The 24,699-nt window shown below is 38.8% G+C and overlaps 1 protein-coding gene across 1 annotated transcript in view; it reads right to left on the reverse strand.

Moving 5' to 3' along the window:
- Positions 1-24,699, reverse strand: part of CNGB3 (cyclic nucleotide gated channel subunit beta 3) — a 196,797-nt gene that overhangs the window by 12,979 nt on the left and 159,119 nt on the right. Inside the window, exons 14-15 of the mRNA XM_053558667.1 lie at positions 19,982-20,065; positions 12,799-12,917 (exon numbers count right to left, since the gene is read on the reverse strand). Coding sequence (XP_053414642.1) covers positions 12,799-12,917; positions 19,982-20,065 — 203 coding nt within the window. The remainder of the gene's footprint in view (positions 1-12,798; positions 12,918-19,981; positions 20,066-24,699) is intronic.

Below are 24,699 nucleotides of genomic sequence, written 5' to 3' on the forward strand. Positions count from 1 at the left end.
TCATAGTTCTCTTTATAGTGATCTTTCACATCCTTCGTTAGGTAAACTCCCAAATATTTCATCTCTTGGCACTACTTTAAATGGAATAGAGTCCTTTACTATTTTTTCAGCATGACTATTGTTGGTATATATAAAGGCTACTGATTTATGAGTGTTGATTTTGTAATCTGAGACACTGCTGTATTCCTTGATCACTTCTAAGAGTTTTGTAGTAGAATCCCTGGTGTCTTCCAGATATACAATCATATCATATGCGAAGAGTGAAAGTTTGATCTCTTCTGATTCTATATGGATGCCTTTGATCATCTTTTCTTCCATAATTGCAATGACTAAAACTTCCATTGCAATGTTAAGGAGACAATGGGCAACCTTGTCTGGTTCCTGTTCTGAGAGGAAATGATTTAAATTTAACTCCATTCAATAGGATATGGGCTGTGGGTTTGCTGTAGATGGCTTCTATCAGTTTAAGAAAAGTCCCTTCTATACCCATATTCTTAAGTATTCTGCTCATGAAAGGATACTGGATATTATCAAAAGCTTTTTATGCATCAATTAAGAGAATCATACGGTCTTTGATTTTTAATTTGTTTATGTGTTGAATTATATTTATAGATTTATGTATATTGAACCAGCCCCACTGGTGGATAAAACCCACTGGTGGATAAAACCAGTGGATAAAACCCACTTGGTCATGGTGTATAATTTGTTTGATGTGTTGCTGGATTCTGTTTGTTAGGATCTTGTTGAATATTTTTGCATCAATATTCATTAGAGATATTGGTCTATAATTTTCTTTTTCTTGGTGGGTCTTTTCCTGGTTTGGGGATCAAGGTGATGTTTGCTTCATAGAATGTTTTGGGTAGTATTCCTTCTTTTTCTATATTTTGAAAAAGGTTGAGTAATATAGGTACTAGTTCCTCTTTAGAGTTTTGGTAGAATTCTGATGTGAAGCCATCTGGACCCAGGCTTTTCTTTTTAGGGAGATTTTGTATGGTTGATGCTATTTCAGAACTTGATATAGGCCTGTTCCACATTTCCACTTCATTCTGGCTAGGAAGGTGGCATGCTTCCAAGTATTGGTCTATTGCTTTCCAATTTTCATATTACTGAGAAAAGTATTTCTTGTAATATTCATTAAGGATTTTTTAAATTTCTGAGGAGTCTGTTGTTATTTTGTCTTTAACATTTCTGATTGATGAAATTAGGGATTTTACTCTTTTTTTCCTGGTTAGGTTAGCCAAAGGTTTATCTGTTTTATTGACCTTTTCCAAAAACCCACTTTTTGTTTTATTGATGTGTTGTATAATACCTTTGTTTTCAATTTCATTTATTTATGCTCTAATTTTGGTTATTTCTTTTCTTCTGCTTGGTTTGGGATTGGAATGTTCTTCCTTTTCCAGTTGTTTAAGATATCTCATTAAGTTGTAAACTTCCTCTGTTTCCGTTCTCTTGAAGAAGACTTGCAGTGCCATAAATTTCCCTCTTAGGACTGCCTTTGTGGTATCCCAGAGGTTTTGATAATTTGTGTCTTCATTGTCCTTTTGTTCCAAAAATTTGGTAATTTCCTTCCTAATCTTGTCTATGACCCAGCTATTATTCAACACAAGGTTATTTAGTTTCCATGTTATTGTATGAGTATGCAGATTCCTGTTATGGAGTTCAACTTTTATTCCATGATGGTCCAAGAAGATGCAAGGAATAATTTCTGTTCTTTAAAATTTGCTGAAGTTAGACTTGTGACCTAAGATGTGATCAATTTTGGAGTATGTTCCATGGCCTGATGAGAAGAATGTGTATTTAGTTTCGTTAGGATGAAATGTTCTGTAGATGTCTGTTAAATCCAATTGTTGAATGGTTAAGTTTAATTCTAAAATTTCTTTGCTTAGATTCTTTTTGGAGGCTCTACCCAACACTGCCAAAGGAATGTTAAAATCTCTGACTATTATGGTGCCAGAGGAAATTAAGTTGCTCATGTTTGTTAGAGTCTGTCTTATAAATTGAGGCTCATTCTGGCTGGGTGTATAAATGTTAATAATTGAAATCTCATCATGTTGAGTATTACCTGTAACAAATATGAAGTGACCATTCTTATCTTTCCCTACTTTTGTTGGTTTAAAGCCTATTGCATCTGCAAATAAAATTGCAACACCTGCTTTTTTCTGCTTTCCATTTGCCTGAAATATAAATGACCATCCCTTCACCCTGAATCTATATTTACCTTTTAAATTAAGATGAGATTCTTGTATTCAGAAGATATCTGGCCTGAGTTTTTGTATCCAGTCAGCCAACCTGTGCCTCTTTAGAGGACAATTTAAGCCATTTACATTAATTGAAAATATTGATAAGCCTGGTAGAATTTGGGGTATTCCATTTTTTAAAAGTCCAGTGGATGTTTTTAATCCTTTTGCCACTGTAAAGTTGTAATTTGATCAAAAGTTTCTGAGGTGGAGGATTGTGCTGGTCATTATGGAGAATAGGTCTGAGAATATCCTGGAGTGCTGGTTTAGTTATGGCAAATTTCTTCAACATGTGAATATCATTAAAGTATTTAATTTCTCCATCATAAACGAAACTCAGTTTCACTGGATATAGGATCCCTGGTTGAAAGTTATTTTGTTTTAGGAGATTAAAAGTTGATGACCACCCTCTTCTAGCTTGAAAGGTTTTAGCAGAGAGATCTGCAGTCATTCTAATATTCTTCCCCTTGTCAGTTATAATTTTCTTCTATCTGGCTGCTTGCAGAATTTTCTCCTTCATTTTAACTTTGAAGTTAATTATAATGTGCTTGGGAGATGTCTTATTCAGATTGAGTTGTGCTGGGGTTCTGAAACTGTCTACTATCTGAATTTCAGAATCTCTTAGCATGTCTGGAAAGTTCTCCTTCATAATCTCATGAAGAAGAGCCTCTGTGCTTTGCAAAGTAACTTCATAACCTTCAGGGATTCCTATAAGGCAAATGTTAGTTTTCTTCGAATTATCCCAGAGCTCTCGTTTTTGCTCTCCATTTCTCTTCCTCTTTGAGTGCTTGAAGTGTTCAAAAGCTTTGTCTTCAATGTCAGAAATCTTTTCTTCTGCTTGCTCCATTCTGTTATTGAGGGGTTCTACTGTATTTCTCAGACCTTTGAGGGCTGCAAATTCTTGTCTCAGTGTGTCAAAATCTTTGGTGATTTTGTCTTTGAATTCATTGAATTCTTGAGACAACTTTTGAACTACTCCTTGAATTTCTAATTCCAACTTTACCTCCATTGTATTAATCTTATTCTCAATCCTGAATCTGAATTCAATTTCTGACATCTCAGCCATTAATTTATGAATAGGATCTTCAGTTGTATCCACCATATCGTTCCTTGGGGAAGTTGATCAACTCTGGTTATTCATGTTACCGGAGTTTTTCTGCTGATTCTGCCCCATGATTATTTTACACCATTTGGCTAAATGAGCAGATAAGGTGAAGTTGGGTTGGGGAGCTCCTGGAGTAGTGATTAACCAGCCCTTTTTCCCAGAGCTGGGACTGGTGGCTGCACCTTTTTCTCTAGAGCTTTGCAAAGGACCCGTATAGTGGTAGGGCCTGAGACACTGGGGACTTACTTGGTGTGGTGGGCTAAGTGGCTCTGTCTTTTTTTCAGCTGGTCTCTTTCCTACCCTAGTGAATCAGTTCAAATCAGACTTCAACTCTGGGTTGAAGTCTCAGCTATGGAGAAATACCAGCAATTAAGTCACTCTGCCCTCCATGGGCAACAATTGGAAAAGGAAAGTCAAACCTTCCCATACAGCCAGGGTACTACTTTGGATAGTCCTCGGGTGATTGGCCCAGTTCAAGAGGTCCAGTCAGCACCAGTCTTAGGTGGGAGAATTCAAATGGTCTCTGGCAACTAGATAGCAGGGGTCTGCTGGCAGCTCAAGTATTACTTGTTCTGGTGCTCCTGAGGTCAGAAGAACCCACCCAGAAAATGAATTAGTATGAGGTTGGTGCCTCCTTCCCCACCTTGTACCTCTTTCACACCCAGTCACTGGTACCCCTGCAGGTCTGTAACCCAGTTCCCTTCAATGAGCAGATGCTCCAGGGATTTGCACCTGCCTGAGTCACAGGGAGATCTACATCTCTTTGGCCAGGCCTCCACACTCTGCCACCATCTGGCAGGGGGAGCCGAGGCCTGACAACCTCGGGTGCTTAATGGAAGCTGGGGTGGTTCACTCAGTTCAGCCCCACCCCTGATTGATATTGCTGACAGAGCAGAACAATTTCACAGAATTTGTTTCTGTTCCTGCTGTATTCCCCTGTGGATCAGACACTGTTTGAGTTTAAAGAAACTGCCACTGTCTGGAGCTGGCGTGTTTGTCTTGGCTGCAGTCTGTTTTGGGGCGGATGCGGTTAGAGCTCACACTCAGCTTTTGGTTTCTGCCTCTGCCCACCTGCCTTTGTCTCAGCTGGGTACATCTTAGGCTCATTAAAACTGTCCTTCTGCTCAGCCCTGCCCTGGGAGTAGGCCATCTCTGTGCATGCATCTTCTATTTTCTGTTCCTACACACCGCCCAGGCAGGTACTGCCTCAGGCATACCCTTAATTCACGAGGCCTGTGTTTCCATCCTAGATCTGTTTGGCCAGTGTCTGCCACTGGACAAGATGCCCGGCTTCCTCTGGTTGCCCAGAATCAGGGAGTGTCTCTTCAAAATATCCCCAGGGGTGTGAGCCCTATTGTTCCTGCCACTGCTGCTGCCGCTCTGGGCTGTGGGGCACCACCTCTTTTTCTCCCTCAGGGTTCCCTCAGCCTCAGTTCACCACAGAATCAGCACAGACCAGCAACAGTCCATGCTCTGTCCACACCTGTTGAGAAAATGCCCAAGAATTTGGACTCCATGAGGGACATGCTTCCAGACCTCGAAGCGAGAGTGGAGGGCAGTACTGGGAATTAGAATTGCAAGTAGAGAATATATACAGTTTTATACAGTTTTATGCCTGGCAGGAGAGTGCCATGGCACATTTGTAAGTCCTCTCTAGGGAAGGAGTTCTAGTTTTTAAAGGGTCTCACCCATGGAATAAAATAGGAGTGGATCTGAACTTAGCTCGCTTGTTTGTATAGAGTATACTGTGAGTCGTTCTCATGGGGAAGGGGACTCCCGTCCACTTGGTGATGGATTTTTTACCTATTGTTTGTTTCCTTGGGGTCACAGCTTGCCTCAGCAGGGTTGATGTGCATTCTTCAACCTTCTCTCTTGACTCAGCTCCAAACCATTGGCTTACTTGCTAAGCTGTTGGTGTGAAGGCCAATGCTGCAGAAAGACAGCCTTGTAGCCTTCAGGGATAAGCTCACTCCTGCAATGTTAAGAAATGAGGGCAAGAAACAGACTACATAGCATGGGATGGCATGTAGCAAAGTTCTTTATTTGGAGGTCTGATTTTATACACTTCTAAATTTTATACACGTACACACTTAATCTATCACCTGTTAGTTTCACCATTACCTCATTTTACCCATCTGAAATTAACTTGTAAGGAAATATCCTGTTACCACATCAACACAATCACTTCTGCAGTAAACATTCTTTTCTAGACACTGACTAATCTCTTGGGCAGGTATCTAAATAAAGATCACAGAGAAGAAAGCAGCCACAGGGGAACAGAGTTAATGGAAGAGTACCTTCAAGCGTTCACTCAGTGTACTCAGCATGAAGTAGCGACTGTATTTCTCCTCAGGGCAGAGCACCTATAGACCTCTGACAATATGTTTTTAACATATGTCAACCCTCTGGCCCGTATCTCTGAGGAAGGGTGGCATGCCCTTTGGCTTCAGGCTTAATGGGGTGCACAACTTCAGAGACTTGGCTTGTGGAATTTTAACTCCAGGCAAGTTAACTCTGTGCATGCCTCAGGGGGGCCCAGATCCCTTCAGCCTCTGTAAGAATAGAAAACCGTTTTAAACTGACACTGAGTTCACTTTGTGTGCTTGATGTAAGATATGTTTATTTCTAAATATTATCCTACACTAAACTTCTGTTTTTTAAGTCTCCTTCTGGACAGGAGCCTCTGTGGAAAGCTGGCTCCAGTTGGCTTGCCTCTTCCCCCTAAATATATATTCTTCACATAGGTTATGTTCACTGGTTCAAGATGGGGGAAAATGGAATGGAAATGAAGAGTTTTCTCTTTTAAAATGAAGTCTTCTTATCTCTGTTCATACCTTTCTGCCTTTCAGGAAAAGAAAAAATAAATAAAAGAAGGATAATAGAGTTATTCTTATAAAGAATAAGAATAAGGAATAAAAATAGTCCAAGGCCCTGAAAGTCTCCTCTGGTACCTGTGTTTAAAAAACCGAGTGTGCAGGAGAATAGGCAAAGATGGTTTGAAGGGAAAGAAGAGATTTAAAATTATTCTTTAAAATATTTTGCCTTTTCACAATAATATACATATCAAAAAGAAATATTCAGAATGGGTGATTTGACCAATACAACTTTGGAAAAGACAGAACTGAAATGTTTTGAATGGAAACCAAGCTCTCTAAAACATAAAAGAACATATCAATGCCTAAATTTATTCAATAACTTATTATTTATGATGAAAAAAGGATGATGAACAAAGAAGGAAATGCAGAGGGTAAATGATCACATTTATGAAAATAAATAGGCTCATAGGAAATTAATTCCTTTGGCAAATATTTGTTGAGAATCTATTATTTTCCAGGCACTATTTATAGAAATGAAAATTAAAACAACCTATTAAAATGCAAAGCCAACAAGAAAAATAAAGTAATGTCAGTAACACTGAGGAAAAATAGCTATAAAGTGCTATGTGTATTGTAAATTGGTTTAATTTTTTTCTGGAAAATAATCTGCCCATATATTATAAGAGTTATAGAAATGCTTCTACCTTTTGACCTACTTATTCCAGTTTTGGGAATAAGCTTCAAAGAAAAAAATTAAAAGAAAAATGAAGAAATTTTACAAGGATAAATATAACAGTCCTATTCTTAATAATGAAACCTGACAAAAAAGATACAAACTGAAAATGCATATTCATGACCAAAATTAATGCATCATTTCACATTCACAAAGATAGAAAGATAATTATATTCACTTATTTATTCAATAACTATTTATTAGGCACTTATATGGGCCAACCACTGCCTTAAGGGCTGAGTATAGAATAAACCACAAGTGGTGTCTACCAGGATTCCTGGGAGCTCACATAGAGTGTCTCTGTGTAAACTAGAGAAATGTGGTCTCTTTGAGCACAAGCAATCGTGTGCTTGGCTGGAAGAGTGCCGTCTTTTGTAAAGTAAAAGGTGCCTGTGTAAGAAGGAGAGCCCAAAAGCCAGGGCCCATGGCTCAGGAGTGGGAGGGCTGGCTTCTAGCCCTGCCAACCCCAGGACGTCCTGAGGCAGAGCACAGCTGGCACAGCCACATATATTAATTCTGGTGCTTGCAATTTAGGAAGGAAGAAAAACATGGATGTAATAAATGTGCCAATGCATGTGTAGTTACAAAGATAAGCTCTTTGAAAGAAAGGAGTTGGAAAAAAGCATATAGAAAGGAGACTTGGGAGGTCCCTATTGTGGCGAATGTAAGAAGTCTTGAAAAGAAACAGATCTAGGTAAAGGGAGAAGTGTCCAGCATCCAGGTAAAAGGAAAAAGCATCTAGGTAAAAGGAAAGCATCCAGGCAGAGGTAAAACGGCATATGTAAAAAAGTCCCTGTGGCTGGAGGAAGTGTGGCACATTCAAGGAACCGAGAGAGAGCAGGAGGTTTGGATTCAAGCAGCAAGGGGATCTGGGGCAACCTGAAGTAGAGAGGTAGGTGGGGGCTAGACTCTGCACCATCTTGTAGATCAGGAAAAGAACTTTATTCTTAGGAATAAGATCCACTTGAAAGTATCGAATATTTTTAAGCAGGCATGCAGTTACACAATCAGGTCTGTTTTTCTGAATGACCCCTCTGGCTGCAGAGGGGAGCCTGGGCTGTGGAGGATGTGCTTATTGGAGTGGGCACCTTGCAGGAGACCACTCCAACTGTTCAGTGAGCCATGGAGGTGGCTGGACCAAAGTGGTGGCTGTGGAGAAGGTTACAATCCAAATGATTTGAGACATACTTAGAGGGTGAGATCAACAGGTCTTGCAGGTAGACTGGCCATGTAGGGTGATGTAGAGGGAGGTGTCAAGCATCCCCAGTAAAATCTCAAAAGATAACAATTTAAAAGTTTTTTTTATTGTATTAGTTCTCTAATATTGTATTGTTCCTGCTGTAACAAATTATCATAAAACAAACGGCATAAACCATAGAAATGTATTCTGTCATAGTTCTGGAGCCCAGAAGTCAAAAATTGAGGTATTAGCAGGGCTGTGCTTCCTCTAATAAAGACTCTAGTGAAAAATCCTTCCTTGCCTCTTCTGGCTTCTGGTGGCAGGAGGGATTCCGTGGCTGCGGCTTCATTACTGCAAGCTCTGCCTCAGTCTTCCTTCACGTGGCCTTCTCCTCTTTTCCTCTCTTTCATAAGGATACTTGTGATCAGCTTTGGGGCCCATTCAGATAATCCTGGATGATCTCGTGTTGAGATCCTCAATTACATCTGCAAAGACCCTTTTTCCAAATAAGGTCAAATTTTCAGGTTTCTATGGTTAGGATGTGGACGTACTTTATTGGTGGGGGGGGCCTACTCAACTCACTAGAGGTATCATGTGAATAATCCTTTTCAGACTCCATAGTAGGGGCTACCAGGACTCAACTATATGTACACTTTATTATTTCCAAATATTTGAGGAGCTCTGGAGGTTCTGCCTTCAGTTCCCAAAAAACCTCGAGTGATTGGCAAGTCCAAGGCTACGTTGGTCCTTGTGAAGCCTTTGTGCTGCCCAGGATCCTGTACATGTCTTTCTCTGTGGATGCAACCCATATCATTCATCATGTGATAGTGAAGTCTTCTGTTTTTTTTTGTCTCACTTGTTTCTTTTTTTTTTTTTTGTAGAGACAGAGTCTCACTTTATGGCCCTCTGTATTGTGCCGTGGCCTCACACAGCTCACAGCAACCTCCAACTCCTGGGCTTAAGTGATTCTCTTGCCTCAGCCTCCGAGCAGCTGGGACTACAGGCGCCTGCCACAACGCCCGGCTATTTTTTGGTTGCAGTTTGGCCGGGGCTGGGTTTGAACCCGCCACCCTCGGTATATGGGGCTGGCGCCTTACCCACTGAGCCACAGGCGCCGCCCCACACTTGTTTCTGAGACCCTGGAGGGAAGTGATTATTTCTTGTGCACCTCTGTGTCCTCAGGGCCAGCATCTTACACATGATGTTGTAAGAGGTCCCAACTATAATTTTCTTTTGTTTTTCTCAAATTACCATAACTATTTAATTCATTAAAAATTGCTGAATAGCTGCAGTGAATTGTTTTTGAATGAAGGCAAGATATAAATTTTAAAAATTGCCACTTATTGTATAGTTTTTATGAGGAGGCCAAAGATATAAAGATAGATAAATTCTAGTTCTTGTATTTTTATAGCTCAATCTGTAGGAGAGACATGTCTGAACAAATGAATTATAAATCAGTAGTGATTACTCTAATAAAGGCATGAAAGAAATACCCGGGGGGCATAGAACAGAGAGCAACTAGTTGTGTTGAGGGTTAGAGATGGATTGAAAAAAGGAACATTTGAAAGATGAGTAGAAATTTTCCAGGAGGAGGATATTCCAAAGGGAGATGAATCCAATAGGAATCCTATTGAAATCATAATGGCAATACAAAAGTAAAAATTCAGATGTGTTTCAAGAAAAAAATGACATTTTTAGCAGATGCAGAAGGCAGATAGGAAGTGGTTAAATACATTCAGTGAGTAAAACTTGGCACTAAATGTATATGTGAGGGAAACGATGCTGTCAGAACCACCATGAGGTTGTCCCTTGGCAGACCCTGGGTCTCTCTTTTAAAAATGGGGTGTCTGCACCCTTCCGATGTTAACTGGAAATGTGGTCTGGGTTTTCTCCATGACAGGCTGTAAGTCTATATTTCAGTCAGGGCTTTGCTCTTTTGAATTAATATATAATATCCTTGAAAATCCTCAATTTTTTTCTTTCCTATTTTTCTTCTTTAAAAAGCTACATGGCAGGGCTGGATTTAGCTCATTTTAACAAAGGTCACAGTATTTTTGAGGAGTAAACACTATTACCAGATCTTTTCAGTATCTGGATTGTAAGTGACTAGAGCCCAGGGGTGTGTGACAGCTGTGGCCCTGGGAAGCCCGGAGGTATGGGGAAGAGGCAGATGCTTCCTGTTTCTCCTTAACCACAGCCAAGAAGAGAATCGAGGCAAAAAACTCCCTTTTGCTTGAATCAACCAGACTATTGAGCAAGTTTGGAACTTGTCTGGTCTACTGGTTTCAATTTGGCCTTAGAAACCAAATGGATAACAGGAGATTTATTTGAGAAGCTGCTGCCAAGAATCTTTGCAATCTTTTCAGTAATCTTTGCAACTCAACAGCACCTAGACTCTCTCCCTAGGCTATTTCCTCCTGTGATGATAATATCAGCAATTAACATACTTGTATTTATAAAGCTTTATTCTTTAGGGAGTACTCAACCCTTGGATGAGGTCAGCTAATTAATTTCTGCAATGTGATTAGACTGTTGCATGTTTTGTGACCTTGAAGATTACAGTGATTATTAAGTCACAAAATATTAAATCACTTTTGCAAAGACTCCCAGTAAGGAGGTGATAGAAAATAGGCAAAGAACTAAGGTCTTGGGTATTCTGAGAAGTGTTTCCATCACTATCCCAGAGCAGGACCCCTTACAGGATCACCTTAACGGCAACCACTTGTAAAGCAAGGAGGAAAAAATAAAAAAGAGATGCCACATCATGAACAGAGAAATTACATGCTTCCACATTCTACAGAAACCCTAATTGTGCTAGTGTGAAGTCATCCGAAATTATCCTCATCTCTGGAATGTGAAGATAACTTCTCAGCAGTTATAAAATCAGAAGTTCGGTGAATACCTTTCTTCTGGAATGCGGCAGAGAGATCATGGGACCTCAATCCATGAAGACTGAGGTTTGAATGTTATTCCTATCACTTACTAGCTATGTTAACCTGCGCAGGATACAGTACTTGACACCTGGAATAGCAATTTTTCTCACTTGTGAAATAAACACATTAATAACTTCCTGGCAGTGTAGTTTTCTTTCCACCTGAAGAGCCGGCATCCTCATTCAAGACTTGAACTGGTGCTGCTGACTGCCAGCTGGTCTCGTTTATTCCACTCTTGCTCCTCTGGTGAATCTTTTCCACATAGCTGTTGAAGTGGTCTGTTAAAATCATAATTCAGATTGTGTATCCTTCTGCTGCAAGCCCTGTACTGGCACCCATTCATAATTAGAATAAAACACAATTCCTTACCACAACCTAAAAGACCATGTGCAATCTGGCCCTTGCTCATCTCTTTGGCCTCATCTTCTGACAGTGCCCTTATCCACACTGTGCTCCTCCCTTCTCCTTGACCACACAAGCTAGCTGTACCTCTTGGCCTTTGCCTGTGTTGTTCTTTCACCCAACAGCCTCTTCCCCCATTTCCAAATGGCTGCTCCATTCACTCTTTCAAGTCTCAGGTCACCTATTGTGTCCAAAAAGGTTGTCCCTGATCATTGAGTTGAAATAGCATCCCCTGTCACTTTCTAACAATTGGTTGCCTTCATAGCAGGTACCACAATGTGAATTTCTCTTGTCTATTTATTAATACTTATTTAACTATTACGGTCAGTTTCTCCCAAACAGACTGTAAGTTATGTAAAGGGTGCTATCTTGTGTACAGTTTTTATAAGGCATTCTCAGAGTTTAGAGCACTATCATTTTTTTTATTAAGTCTTTTGTACATAGATCATAAATACATTTATGTCATTTTCAATGTGTTGATTATTTGTACAAATTGGAGTGCTTGCATCATACTAATCAACATAGCTTTCACCTCATTTACCCAATTATACCATTAGGACATTTGTGTTCTACACATGATAGATCCAACTTGTACTTGCAATGTGCTCCATAGGTGTGGTCCCCCTACTAGGGAGGTGGGGTCCCTCCCACCCCTTCCCTAGAACACTATCTGACAAGCTAGCATGTACTAGGCACACAATGAGTATTGTCTGTTTGAATAGCAAATACATTTAAATGCAATAATGCATATGGAGGTGTTTAGCCCAGGGAATGCTTAAATTTCTTGCCTATTCTTTTTTCCTTGGGGATGTACTTGTTCTAGGATAAGATTTTCCAAATGCTTTTAATGAATTAAGTCATTTGCCAGAACTCTAAGATATGTACTATTATTAATCTAATTATTAAGGTGAGAGAATCAGGGAATGGAGTAGCCAAGTGAGAAAGGAACAAAGCCAGTAAGTGGTAAAATTGAGGTTTAGACTCAAGGAGTTTGATCCCACAACTATGATCATAGCACTAGCTTACTCAAGACCTTGTTAGCCAAGCACTAAGTCTTCCAACAATCTGATAACCACCAACTCTCCCAACCTTTTCTCTTATAATTCATTCATTCATTTGCACATCCATTGAATGTCTATTGAACACTTACCTTATTCTAAGTACTGACCTGGGTCTTGGAATAGAGAGCTGAATGACCCAGTCCTGTTCTTCAGGTATTTTGAGGAGAAGGAAAGGTAGGAATGAATAGAAATGTGAAAATCCCTACTTTACCAATGCTTCTAGCACCATCAAATCTTTGATAAATTTGAGCAGGAACTTACTTCATGACCTAAAATTTTTCTTTTACAACAAAAGAGGGTCTTCAATATTTATGAGATGTCTTTCAGTTACCTGATTTCTCCAAACACAGCCCCTGCTTTTAGAGTGACCAGAATTTGAGCACCGTCAGGGCCTCCAAGTACTTGGACTTCTCCTTGTTTGATGATATACATTTCTTTGCCAATTTCTCCCTGTGTGACAGATATAAAGAGGAAATGTCACCGTAACCTTGACAATCATACCCCACATTAAGAAAAATAAGCTTTTCTAAAGGAGTAAATGTAAATGAGGGAGGCAAGGAACATTAATGTACAAGTAATTATCTCAAAACCTGAGGTAGCTGTAGACATTGGTTAGAGACGTCACATGAAAGGAAATGATCAGGAAGGTGATATTTCTCAGCATGTGCGCACCGTGGGCCCCAATGGACCCGTGAAGGCATTTCAATTAGCACATTGCTCCAGGAAGGACATGGGTAGAGGAAGTAACTAATGGTGAGCAGGGTCAAGAATGCTACTCTTGAAGAAGTGCTTGGCCTACCCAAAGAGCCCCAGCTGCAGCCATCCAAAGGCCAATTCTGTCCCTCCACCTATGGCATCGAGGTCTGATTTTGGGAATTGGAACACAGGAAAATTTTAAGCTATTATTTTCTTTCCATGTTGAGAGGAAGTGGTAACGCAGCAGGTTGTTTTACTCAGTTTTTCCCTTAACTTTGAGAACTCTTAGAGCCAGGGCAATGACCCTTGTTCCAATCCCTGAGAATTAAACTCCCGGAGTATTCACATAGCCACTGGTTATGGGTGTTTTTCTGTATATGATACTGGTATGTCCTGAGGCCATGTGGCAGGACGTGTCAGCCTGTTGGTACAGTTTAATATAAACAGTAAGATTTATGATGTGTACCGAGCACCTAGTTTGAAGTCTGAATCATACATGGCTTGATTCAGTAAGCTGCATGACCAGCTCCATGCAAGACCCAAGACTCAGACAGGCTTCCTAGCATGGAGATATTTTGCTCATGTGTCTGTGGTAGACATTGCAGAAAATAATTTATCTATGTGACTCTCACAGAAATAGGACCTAGAAATCCTGCACTGATTCTATAGTCTTTCCATGCCTCATTTTCTTGCTGTTGCAACACGGTATTCTTTGATGTAATAAATCTCCAGCCATAAACATAGCTTTATGTTGAATTGTGTGAGTCCTTACAAGCAAATCACCAAACTAGTAGGTGATTGTGAGGCACTTGGAACACATTTTCTCACTCCAATTTATAATAAAGAATAAATATGTCTTACAAGAGATCTCAATGGTGTTTAGCTCAAGAAAGGCAGTTAAACTCCAAATAGTCCAGTTTGCGTAACCTTAGGCAAACTAAATAGTGAGATAGGCTTGTCTAAATGAGTAGTGTCTTAATCATGCTCAGCTATAAAAAATAGCATGCATATGGTAAATTTACACTCTTGGTTTAAGAAGGGACTGAGTTATTTGAATGAATCAAATATTCTCACCAACCATACTTTGAAAAGATTAAACTACACTAAAATCAACTCAAGATGATTTAACAAGATTAAACAATATTGATTACAGTTTTTGCTCAGAAATGGCTGAAATAATGTTTCTTTTACTCCAGTGCTGAGCACAAGGCTTCACATATAGTAGATATTCATTTATGAATATGAGAAGTATAATTTAACTGTTCTCAGGGAAGTATTAATGTCTTTTAATACATGTACCTAGGTTTATTTTCCTGAACATCAGTTTTTGTTGTGTTATAACTCTCAGGTTGAATTTAAAGTTAATCAGACTGTAGCACTTAGTTAATAGCCAGGAAATTGAAATTCTTGTTTTATCTTCTCAATACCCTTATGAGGAAGGTGGAATAAGTATTCTTGTTTTCATTTTGCAGAAAGATAAACAAAGGCCCAGATCAGCTTAGCTGACCAGCCAAATTTCCATGACTGAGTATTTTGGAGCAAAAGGAAGCCTAAAACCCACGTCTCCTCACTGAGCAATGCCTGAAGTACATTTGAGTTTTGCATTGTGCAAAGTACTAAGCATATATTTGTATTCAAAAAGATCAAGGTAGAAATTCCAGTTTCAATGAATCTGATTATAAGTATTTCTCTTCGCATAGTTCTTTAAAAAATGGTAATATACAGTAGAACTTCCATAGTTGGACACCTCCTTACATTGATCATCTCCTTAAGTTGACCTAATTTTCAGAGACCAGTCATGTACCTCATATACATGTCAGCATAGTAGGCCTAGTTCCTTATGTTGACCACCTCCCTATATTAACCAGTTTGTTATAGTCCTTTGGCTGGTCAACTTACAGAGGTTCTACTGTACCTGTTACTGACATAGTTCCTTATTTTAATTACTGTATTTGTTATGCCAGAACATACTATTTTATAACTGCAAAGCATTTTTCACAGATATTAACACATTTAACTCTTTTTTTTTCTATTTTTTTTTTTTTTTTATTGTTGGGGATTCATTGAGGGTACAATAAGCCAGTTACACTGATTGCAATTGTTAGGTAAAGTCCCTCTTGCAATCATGTCTTGCCCCCATAAAGTGTGACACACACTAAGGCCCCACCTTCCTCCCTCCATCCCTCTTTCTGCTTCCCCCCCCCATAACCTTAATTGTCATTAATTGTCCTCATATCAAGATTGAGTACATAGGATTCATGCTTCTCCATTCTTGTGATGCTTTACTAAGAATAATGTCTTCCACTTCCATCCAGGTTAATACGAAGGATGTAAAGTCTCCATTTTTTTTTTAATGGCTGAATAGTATTCCATGGTATACATACACCACAGCTTGTTAATCCATTCCTGGGTTGGTGGGCATTTAGGCTGTTTCCACATTTTGGCAATGGTAAATTGAGCTGCAATAAACAGTCTAGTACAAGTGTCCTTATGATAAAAGGATTTTTTTCCTTCTGGGTAGATGCCCAGTAATGGGATTGCAGGATCGAATGGGAGGTCTAGGTTGAGTGCTTTGAGGTTTCTCCATACTTCCTTCCAGAAAGGTTGTACTAGTTTGCAGTCCCACCAGCACTGTAAAAGTGTTCCCTTCTCTCCACATCCACGCCAGCATCTGCAGTTTTGAGGTTTTGTGATGTGGGCCATTCTCACTGGGGTTAGATGATATCTCAGGGTTGTTTTGATTTGCATTTAACACATTTAACTCTTGCAAAACTTCTAGTGAAGTCTAATAAAAAAGGTGTCATTACTCTTTTTTAAAAATTGGTAGTTGGCTCAGCGCCTGTAGCTCAGCAGCTAGGGCGCCAGCCACATACACCAGGGCTGGTGGGTTTGAACCTGGCCAGGCCTGCCAAACAACCATGACAACTATAAAAAAAAATAGCCAGTTGGGACTACACCAGCACCTGTAGTCCCAACTACTTGGGAGGCTGAGGCAAGAGAACAGCTTAAGCCCAAGAGTTGGAGGTTGCTGTGAGCTGTGATGGCATGACATTCTACCGAGGGTGACATGGTGAGACTCTCTCTCAAAAAAAAAAAAAAATTAAAAAGAAATTGGTAGTAGAGGCTTAAAAATTGAGCAAACTTATAAGGCTGGCAGGTGATGGCATTAGAACAAACAGCATCTATGTTGCCCGACTCTGGACAACCCATGTAGATGGACCACATCTAACAGTGACTCCAGTAAGAAGACTGATCTCTTAAAATCCAATAAAGTAACTATGAATGATTTAAAAAATAAGGCAAAGTGTTGAGGAAGCAATGATTAAGATAGGGTCATATTTCTTATTCTTTGCATGAAGTAATTCTCAAGGAACTGAAATGATTGTTCGAAGGCAGTTATTACAGCTGACTGGAGGTAGAAGTTCGTAATGGGTACTTAAATATAGTTCAGCACTTTTAATTATTTTTTAACGATCATTTCAATAATTTTCTAAAGATATCTGGCATAATCAACGAACCAAAACTTCCACTATTTCTTGCATATTTCTAGGCTAATTTAAGCCTTTCCTCCAAGTTTAATTAGCATTCAAATGAAGTAGACGTTCCTCAGAGAGTTAAGGGCTGACAGCATGTGTAAAATAAGATTGAACCAAGCTCTTGTGCTTGGTGTCTGGACTAATTTGGAGAAATTGTAGAAAAGCAAGAGCTTCATGCAGAGGAAGGTAATCCATAGAGAGAGGGCACTTTACAATTTCAGGGTTCCTGCGTAGGAACCTATTTCTAAGGCTAGTGGGGGCATTATGACACTCAGGTGGACCTCATCGGAAAACAGCAGTGCTATTCACGGTGTGGCTTCTGGGTCAGCAGTGTCAGCGTCACTAAAAGCATGTGTAGAGGTGCAAATTCTTGGTCCACTGAGAATTCTCATTGCAGAAATATGGATCAGAATCTCTGGGAATGAGGTCTCAGAATCTGGGCTTTAATCAGAATTGTAGGTGATTACTGCCATGGAACATTCTGAGAAAATACCTAAATACCCTTTCAAGCAGTCCAAGCAACTCCCCACCAGTAAGTTTAGGACCCATTCCGAGGATTAGGCATGTCCATAGACTCAGTCCCAAATCCTGTCATTCTTCAAGAATTAATATTTAGGTAACCTCAGATTGAACATAGTTGTTCTTCCCCTTTTAAAAAAATTCTGTGAAAATAATAAGCAAAAACCAAGTTGAATTCAGCTATTGAAAGTCTGGTCAAGAAACAGCCTTTTTTGTGTGTCTGACAATATCTTCTATCATGTAAATTCCCTTTTAAAAATAAAACAAGGAAATGTGACTTGTCCTTCTGGTGCCCCCTCATTTCTGCTTTTGCCCCCAACTTGTGCTTTCCTCGACTCATTTGTCTTCACAGATCTGGTTTTGTTATTGAGTAATGAAAGTGACATGAAGAAGATACTAGAAAGGAGAAGGCGATATACTCTGCATTTCACTCTTTGTTGAGCTTTGGGCACAGTGCTAAACTTCATAAGGGTGATCTCCATGTTCATTCCCTGCTGCTATGGGCTCAATGGGAAAGGCCATTTTGGTGTGTTAAGGTCATGTCATTCCAATGCATTACTGCTCCAAAGGGGTCCTTAACCTACACTGTGGCTTGTACTATTTCTCATTTTAATAAAAATGATTTTGTATTTACTTTTAACTTGGACTCATTTGCACGGGATTGTAAGTTTTCACAATCTTGCCTCCTCTTCTCTCCGACAGCTCCCTCTCGGTTGCCCCCTCTGAGGCTTCTTTACTGATCTCTTCCATAAAGGTGTTCTTTAAGGTGTTGCAGCCACAGCTGCTTTCTCTTCCTTGAGCTTGGGATTCTTGCACTTCTCGTGAAGTCAACATCTGTTATGTTTCAGTTTCTAAACATGTACTTCCAGTTCCATTCCCTCTCATTGGATGGACCTATGCACCTGGCATCGCCCCCTGATGCCTTCATGTACCTCACGCTGCATTTGGCTCTGTGTTTGGCCACTGGGTCTTGCTTCTGTTCCTTGGATATGCCAACTTCTGTCTTGTCTCCTGGCTCATGGCTCCAAGTCCTCATAAAAAATGCTGTCTGTCCACTTTCTTTTGTTTAAACTAAAGAACTATTTCTCTTTAGATTTTACTAAGGTCACGCCTGACAACCTAGTAACCACCCCAGTCCTAAATCTAAATTAAGCACCTTTGCCACTGCACATTCTTCAAGCAACTTTTATTTTCCTTTTATATAGCTTAACACATTTTGGAGTTATGCCTTCATGTAATATCACTTGTTTATTGCTTGTCTCTTCCACCAGGCCAGTTGTTCTCTACTTTGGCAGTGTTTTAGAATCATATGGTAGCTTAAAAAAATACTGATATGTGGGCTCCATCCAGAATAACTGCATCACTGCAGGTGGGGCCTGGACTTCTAACGCAGGAGATTCTGACTCACTCTGTGAATTGAATACCATGTACTAAATGGTAAACTCCTGGGGGACAAGAACCACTTTTTGCTCAGTACTCAGCACAGTTCCTAGTCCACAGTATTGAAAAACATTTATTGAAGGTATTAAATAAACCATACTGACACGGTTCTAACATTCGCCTTATTGTAGTCCTTTGCACTCCCTCTTCAGATGTGGTTCCTCTCTTTTTGACTCATTCTTTCTTTCCTCCATCTAGAACACCGACTTCCTCTTTCTCTTGGTTCACTTCAATTCATTTTTGGAAGACACAGCTCGGACATCACCTCTTCTAGGAAATTTTGCCAGTACCAGAAGGGGTAAGTGCCCCTGCTTTACGTCTGACAGCAGCTCGTGCTGACTTTGGCCATCCCACTTAACACACTATTTTGGAATGATAAAAATGCTTCTCATCCTCACTCACTTGAGAACTCACCAAGGTCTTGATCACTTCCCATTTCTTTAAACTGCTCATCTTCCTCCATTTTTAATAGTGACTTCACTATTAAAGGTCATTATTCACTCTCAAGGGTCATTATTCCTTCTCTCCCATAAGTGATCAGAGATGTGCAAAAATATTGTCCAAGAGGATGCTCGTTTTAGAGTTGTTTATAACAGCAAACATTTGAGAATTAATTATGATACATCCATAGACTGAAATATCATGCTGCTTTAGAAAAACGGGTGGTAGAAAATTACTTAATAACATATAAAATGTTCGTGTGATATATTGTTACATGACAAAAAAAGATCCAACACATATTTTTAGTATGATGTTTTATAAAACACACTCTGTCCATCAATTTGTATAAAAAGAGGCCAAAATATGTTAATAGTGGTTATTTCTGGGTGGTAGAATTTATATCTTTGTGTTTTTATGTGTTTCCATTTTAAAAATAATGAATGTGTATTACTTTTATAATCACACAAAGTACAATAACATTTAAAAACTGTGGCATCAATTATTTACTACTTGGGTGAGCAAAATGGAAGTAACCGATATTTTGTCAAAGTCATAAAAAGGGCAGAATCACCTATCACTTATGAAACTTTTTCCTCCACTTTAAATATTTGGAATTAATGAGGTGTAACAATTGATAATTTACATTTACACAAAGCAGCTTTCCAGACTACCCACACTTCTACAATGTAAGTAATGAAATCCATATTGTCTTGTTCCATTTTGAACTCTGAGAGCACATTATTGCTTTATAGAGCTGCAGATCATAATTATTTCTATACTATGGAGTTCAACCCTGGACAAATCTCGTTTAAACCATGCACTTGACCTGAAATCCTCAAGTTCATTTATTAGTTGTGCATTTGAGAAATACCATGCACTCACCTTTTTGCAGACAAAGTCACCAGGTAAATAGAGACTGGATTTCAATCTTAGCAACATGTCATAAATCATCTGTGTGTCACATCCCTATACAAAGAGAAAAATAATTTCTTATAGATGCAGTTCAAAGACCAAATGAATCTAAAATACAATGTAAATAAACAGCAATAGATATTGTCTGCGTTAGCATTAACATATTAATTGCTGATGCGTAGAAATTTGTTTTGACCCCAAATTGAAAATAATAAACAACTCTACAGTATAACAGCCAGAGCTTAGGCCTTGATTTGGGTGTGAATTCTGTCCCCCCTACATGTTGCTGTGTTACTTCTCGTGTTCTCAGTTTGTTATCCCATAAAATGGATACTTCTGAGTAAAACAACATGGCACTTAATTAATGACAGCTATTAATAATTATGATAATTATTGATTATTAGTACATTAGGAACAGACAGAGATTAAAATCTTGGCTAAATATTTTTCTTCCTTATAGCACCTTTTGTAACATCGTAGATTTCATTTAACTTTGTAAATTTGTATGTCTTTCTTTACTAATTCACTTTTCATCTTCTTAAAGGCAGGGAAAATGTACACAATAGATACAAAAGCAGTCTCTGTTGAGTGAATGAGTACCCATACCCACTTTAGTAGTGTAAGATTTAAATTTTATTTCTTCAAATATGTGTCTCAGTTTTTATTTTTGTCTAAATAATTATAATTTATCTAAATTATGGGCAAAAGAAAAATTGATAGATACTGCAAAAATCACACTTACATGGTGATTTTGAATTTTTGTATTCACCAATTATTTCTATTTTTTCTCTCAGAGCTGTTAACATGTAGGAGGAGCTTTCCTTTTGGGGTTGGTCCTGTCCACTGCTTAGGGAACTCATCCTAACATCAGTAGCAGACAAAGAGTAGAAGCAAAGGGTCTGCCCCCAATTTGTGGAGTGGATAATCATTCCTATAGCAATCACGACTTTTCTGTAAAGGTTTCAGTAGCAGACCCTTGACCTACATCCATATGAAGTTTAGACCTTAGGGTTGCTTGAGGAAAGTTAATATTTTATGATTGAAATATCATCAAGTAGCCATTGGGTGAGAAGCATTCAGATGAATTTTGTGTTAGAATTTAAAAAATACATTTGAGAAAGTATAGCTTCTGGTTATTTAGAATAAAAAAAAGGCCAAGGCCAGAAGGAATATCTTCTTAATACAGTCCAATAAAAACTGATGAGAAGCTGCTTTGAGTAAGGTTTTATGTAACATCCTTGGAAGAATCAAAGATGAACCAAAGTAAGTCTAGCTGGGAAGATGTGAGTAAAGGGAAAAGCTATAATTGATGGTAGAAGATAATCATGTCATAAAACATCCCCCAAATATCCATAAAACTTGTAAGAAGAGGGAAGTTACTTTTGTTTGGGAGTGGGATGAGAGAGAGGGAAGCACCAGGGAAACAATCATGTGAGTAACAAAATTTGAATCACTTGAGGATGAGTATAATTCATATTTGCAAAGACGCACAAAGGCCCTTTTAGGCAGAGAGAAATTTAGCTCTTCTTTCTTTGTTATATATTTACTTTATACAAGGTAGGTAGTTTTCCTTTATGTTTATTTTAATCCTACCATGTCTTTTAAGTTATCATATTTGCTAAAGCAAACCACAAATATACATTCTTTTCTAAAAGGCAGTGATTTTGTTTCAGTAAAAGTTTTCTAACTAAATGGCTCATGCACTGAATTTCATTAAATGTTGTCATCATTTCAGAATAATTTCACTTCAGAAATTGGCATTCAGATCATTTAAAACCCACTTGGCACAAAACAAAAGCAAACTTTGGATTAATCTTTGGATCTCCTCCATTGAGACAAATTTGTATCTTTGATGTTTTAAAGAAAATCCATTTGAAATATGCTTGGAAGTTCTTGAGCATGCACATGTCTGGAATACTACTGCGACAAAGGAAACTCTCAGTCATTCATATCTACAGAGAAGATTTATATCATAAATTGTTAGAAATACAAGATCTCAACAAAATCTCCACTTAAATATACTTTCATATGCATAATTTGGTTTTTGACATTAAGTTTTACAATCTTAATTATAATTTTTAACTCAAAAATAAAATTTTCATTCCTTGAACAATTCCTACTAGAATGCACTTTGAAGAAAATTCCCAACTATATTAAGTTGTAGTCATAGGAATTATTAATGATTTTAAATGTTGTTTTCCTGTGGTAGTAATTTTGATTCTATATATACACACAGAGATGTGTGTGTATAATAAATTTTTATGATTTTATGTTGCCTCAATACCCATTGAATGTAGGTTTAACCTTCTCATATCAGAAGCAAGGCATAGTCACTCTTGTCACAGCTTCCAGTTCTCTGGCTATTCCCAGTTTCTCCGTGTCGTTGATTCGGAATATCTGCCTTATGCAACTGTGTCCTGGTGGTCACCTATCTGTGGGACAGCTACATTCTGGACTCACTCTGCTGATTCCCTTATCCCACATTGCACAGATAGGCCTTGGTGACCACCTCACAGGCACATGCCATCTGCATAACTCATGGCTGCTTGCTGTAAACCCACCAATTAGAACTCCCCATGGGAAAGCTCACTGAGTAACACTCTGAATCCCAATAAAGCCCCCCACTTTTCTGTCTCTCCCCACACCACCCCCTACTCGCTGGTTGAGCACAAGTGTTCTCCCTTTCCTGTTGGAGCTGTGAAGACTGCTGACCTGTTCTTTCTGGGTAAGTCAGAAAACTCTTTTGTTTTTTTCACATGTTCTGTTGAGCTGCTTCCCCTGTGTCTCACCTGATCTCCCCCCACTCCCCCACCCCCCCAAGATGTGAACCTAACTGTTTTTTAGGTCAGGGCTCTTCTAGAGTGGTTATCTTGGAGGGATGAACTGGACACAAGTCAAACAAAAGCCAAATTTATCAATAGACAAATTTCCTGTGAAGGGAACATCTCATCTTGGGTTGGGCATTAGGCAGTCTGCCAGGATAAAGAAGTATTCCATGAAAGGCACTCTGTGAAAAGCCAACCACCTTCTCTGGAGCCTGGTCGGGGCATGGCTAGTATTCATGGCTGCTCTCCATAGAAGGACCCCAAGACCAAACTAGAGTAAATCATAACTATGGTTGCATAGATGGCCCCCTGTATCCATGGATTTTGCATCTGCAGATTCAACCAACTGTGGCTGAAAAATATTTAGGAAAAAAACAATAAAAAATAATAGTACCACACTAAAAATAATACAAATTGTAGTAAACAACCATTTATATATTTATAGATGTATTAGTTATTATAAATAATAAGGATGATTTAAAATATACAAGAGGATATGTGTAGGTTCTATGCAAACATACAGAACTTTTAATAAGAGACTTGAACTTCTATAGATTTTAGTATCCTCAGGAGATCATGGAACCAATCCCCTGTGGATCCTAATTTTCAATACTGTGGGCAGATAAAATATTGAATATTGGTAGGTCGGATATCATAGAGTGGTTAAAATATATAGACTATGTATATTTTTATAAATGTGATTAAACCCAACAAATAATGTAGTCTGGACAAAAGTAAGGTATAAAATATGTTCATTGTAATTACAACTATGAAAAAATTACACAAAATACTACCATTGTTTATGTTTATTTGGTTATAAAGAAAAATCATAAAAAAGGATTGGAAGGATAGCCTCAAAAACGATCCTCTGGTGGGTGGCGCCTGTGGCTCAGTGAGTAGGGCGCTGGCCCCATATGCCAAGGGTGGCGGGTTCAAACCCAGCCCCGGCCAAACTGCAACAAAAAAATAGCCAGGCGTTGTGGTGGGCACCTGTAGTCCCAGCTGCTCGGGAGGCTGAGGCAAGAGAATCACATAAGCCCAAGAGTTAGAGGTTGCTGTGAGCCGTGTGACGCCACGGCACTCTACCCGAGGGCGGTACAGTGAGACTCTGTCTCTACAAAAAAAAAAAAAAAAAAAAAAAACCATCCTCTGGTGTGGGAGGAAGGACAATGGATCTGGGAAGAAGAACTAATAAGATTTCAATTTTAATTTCCCTAATTTCAAATTTTAATAAAAGTTTCTCCCTTTATGGAGAAATGCATTTTTCCCTCTTTTATTCTTCAGGTGTACTCATTGGCAGGAAGCACTAATAAAGGAAACTATATCAATGGGCCACCTAGGTGATAAGCCCTAAGATGGATAAGCAAATAATTGTGTTCATCTCAGTTGGAATATAGCTTTCAGCGTATGTGTAGCTTGGATTTCCTCACAGAAAAACATTTGCACTACTCTAAATATGACTTTCTATTAACATAGTTGGATAGAACGTGGACCAAATCATACGAACTGAACCTTGTATCTTGTAAATATTTAGAATTTAAGTTTCACCCATTGGTGATTCTGTCCCTGAACTTGCTTCAAGGAAGGTGCCCTGGCTTTGGGGCAGCTATGGTTTATAACTAAATATTTCTTATCTGGATTTAGGCCTAATGAAATGAAGTTTACATGATGAAGTTGTTTTACTTTATGATGTATTTGAGAACTATAATTTTTCCCCCCCAGAAAACAATTAGTTTCTAGAGATACACTGTGTTCAATTATTGTGTGATTAAAAAGAATTACATCCTAAGGCTAGTTTTTTTTTTTCTTGGTAACTCAGCTCTATTTTCTTTATAGGAGTCAGGAAATTTTCTGATTTGCAAG

The sequence above is a fragment of the Nycticebus coucang genome, chromosome 13 (assembly GCF_027406575.1).
Source record: "Nycticebus coucang isolate mNycCou1 chromosome 13, mNycCou1.pri, whole genome shotgun sequence".
NCBI lineage: Eukaryota > Metazoa > Chordata > Mammalia > Primates > Lorisidae > Nycticebus > Nycticebus coucang.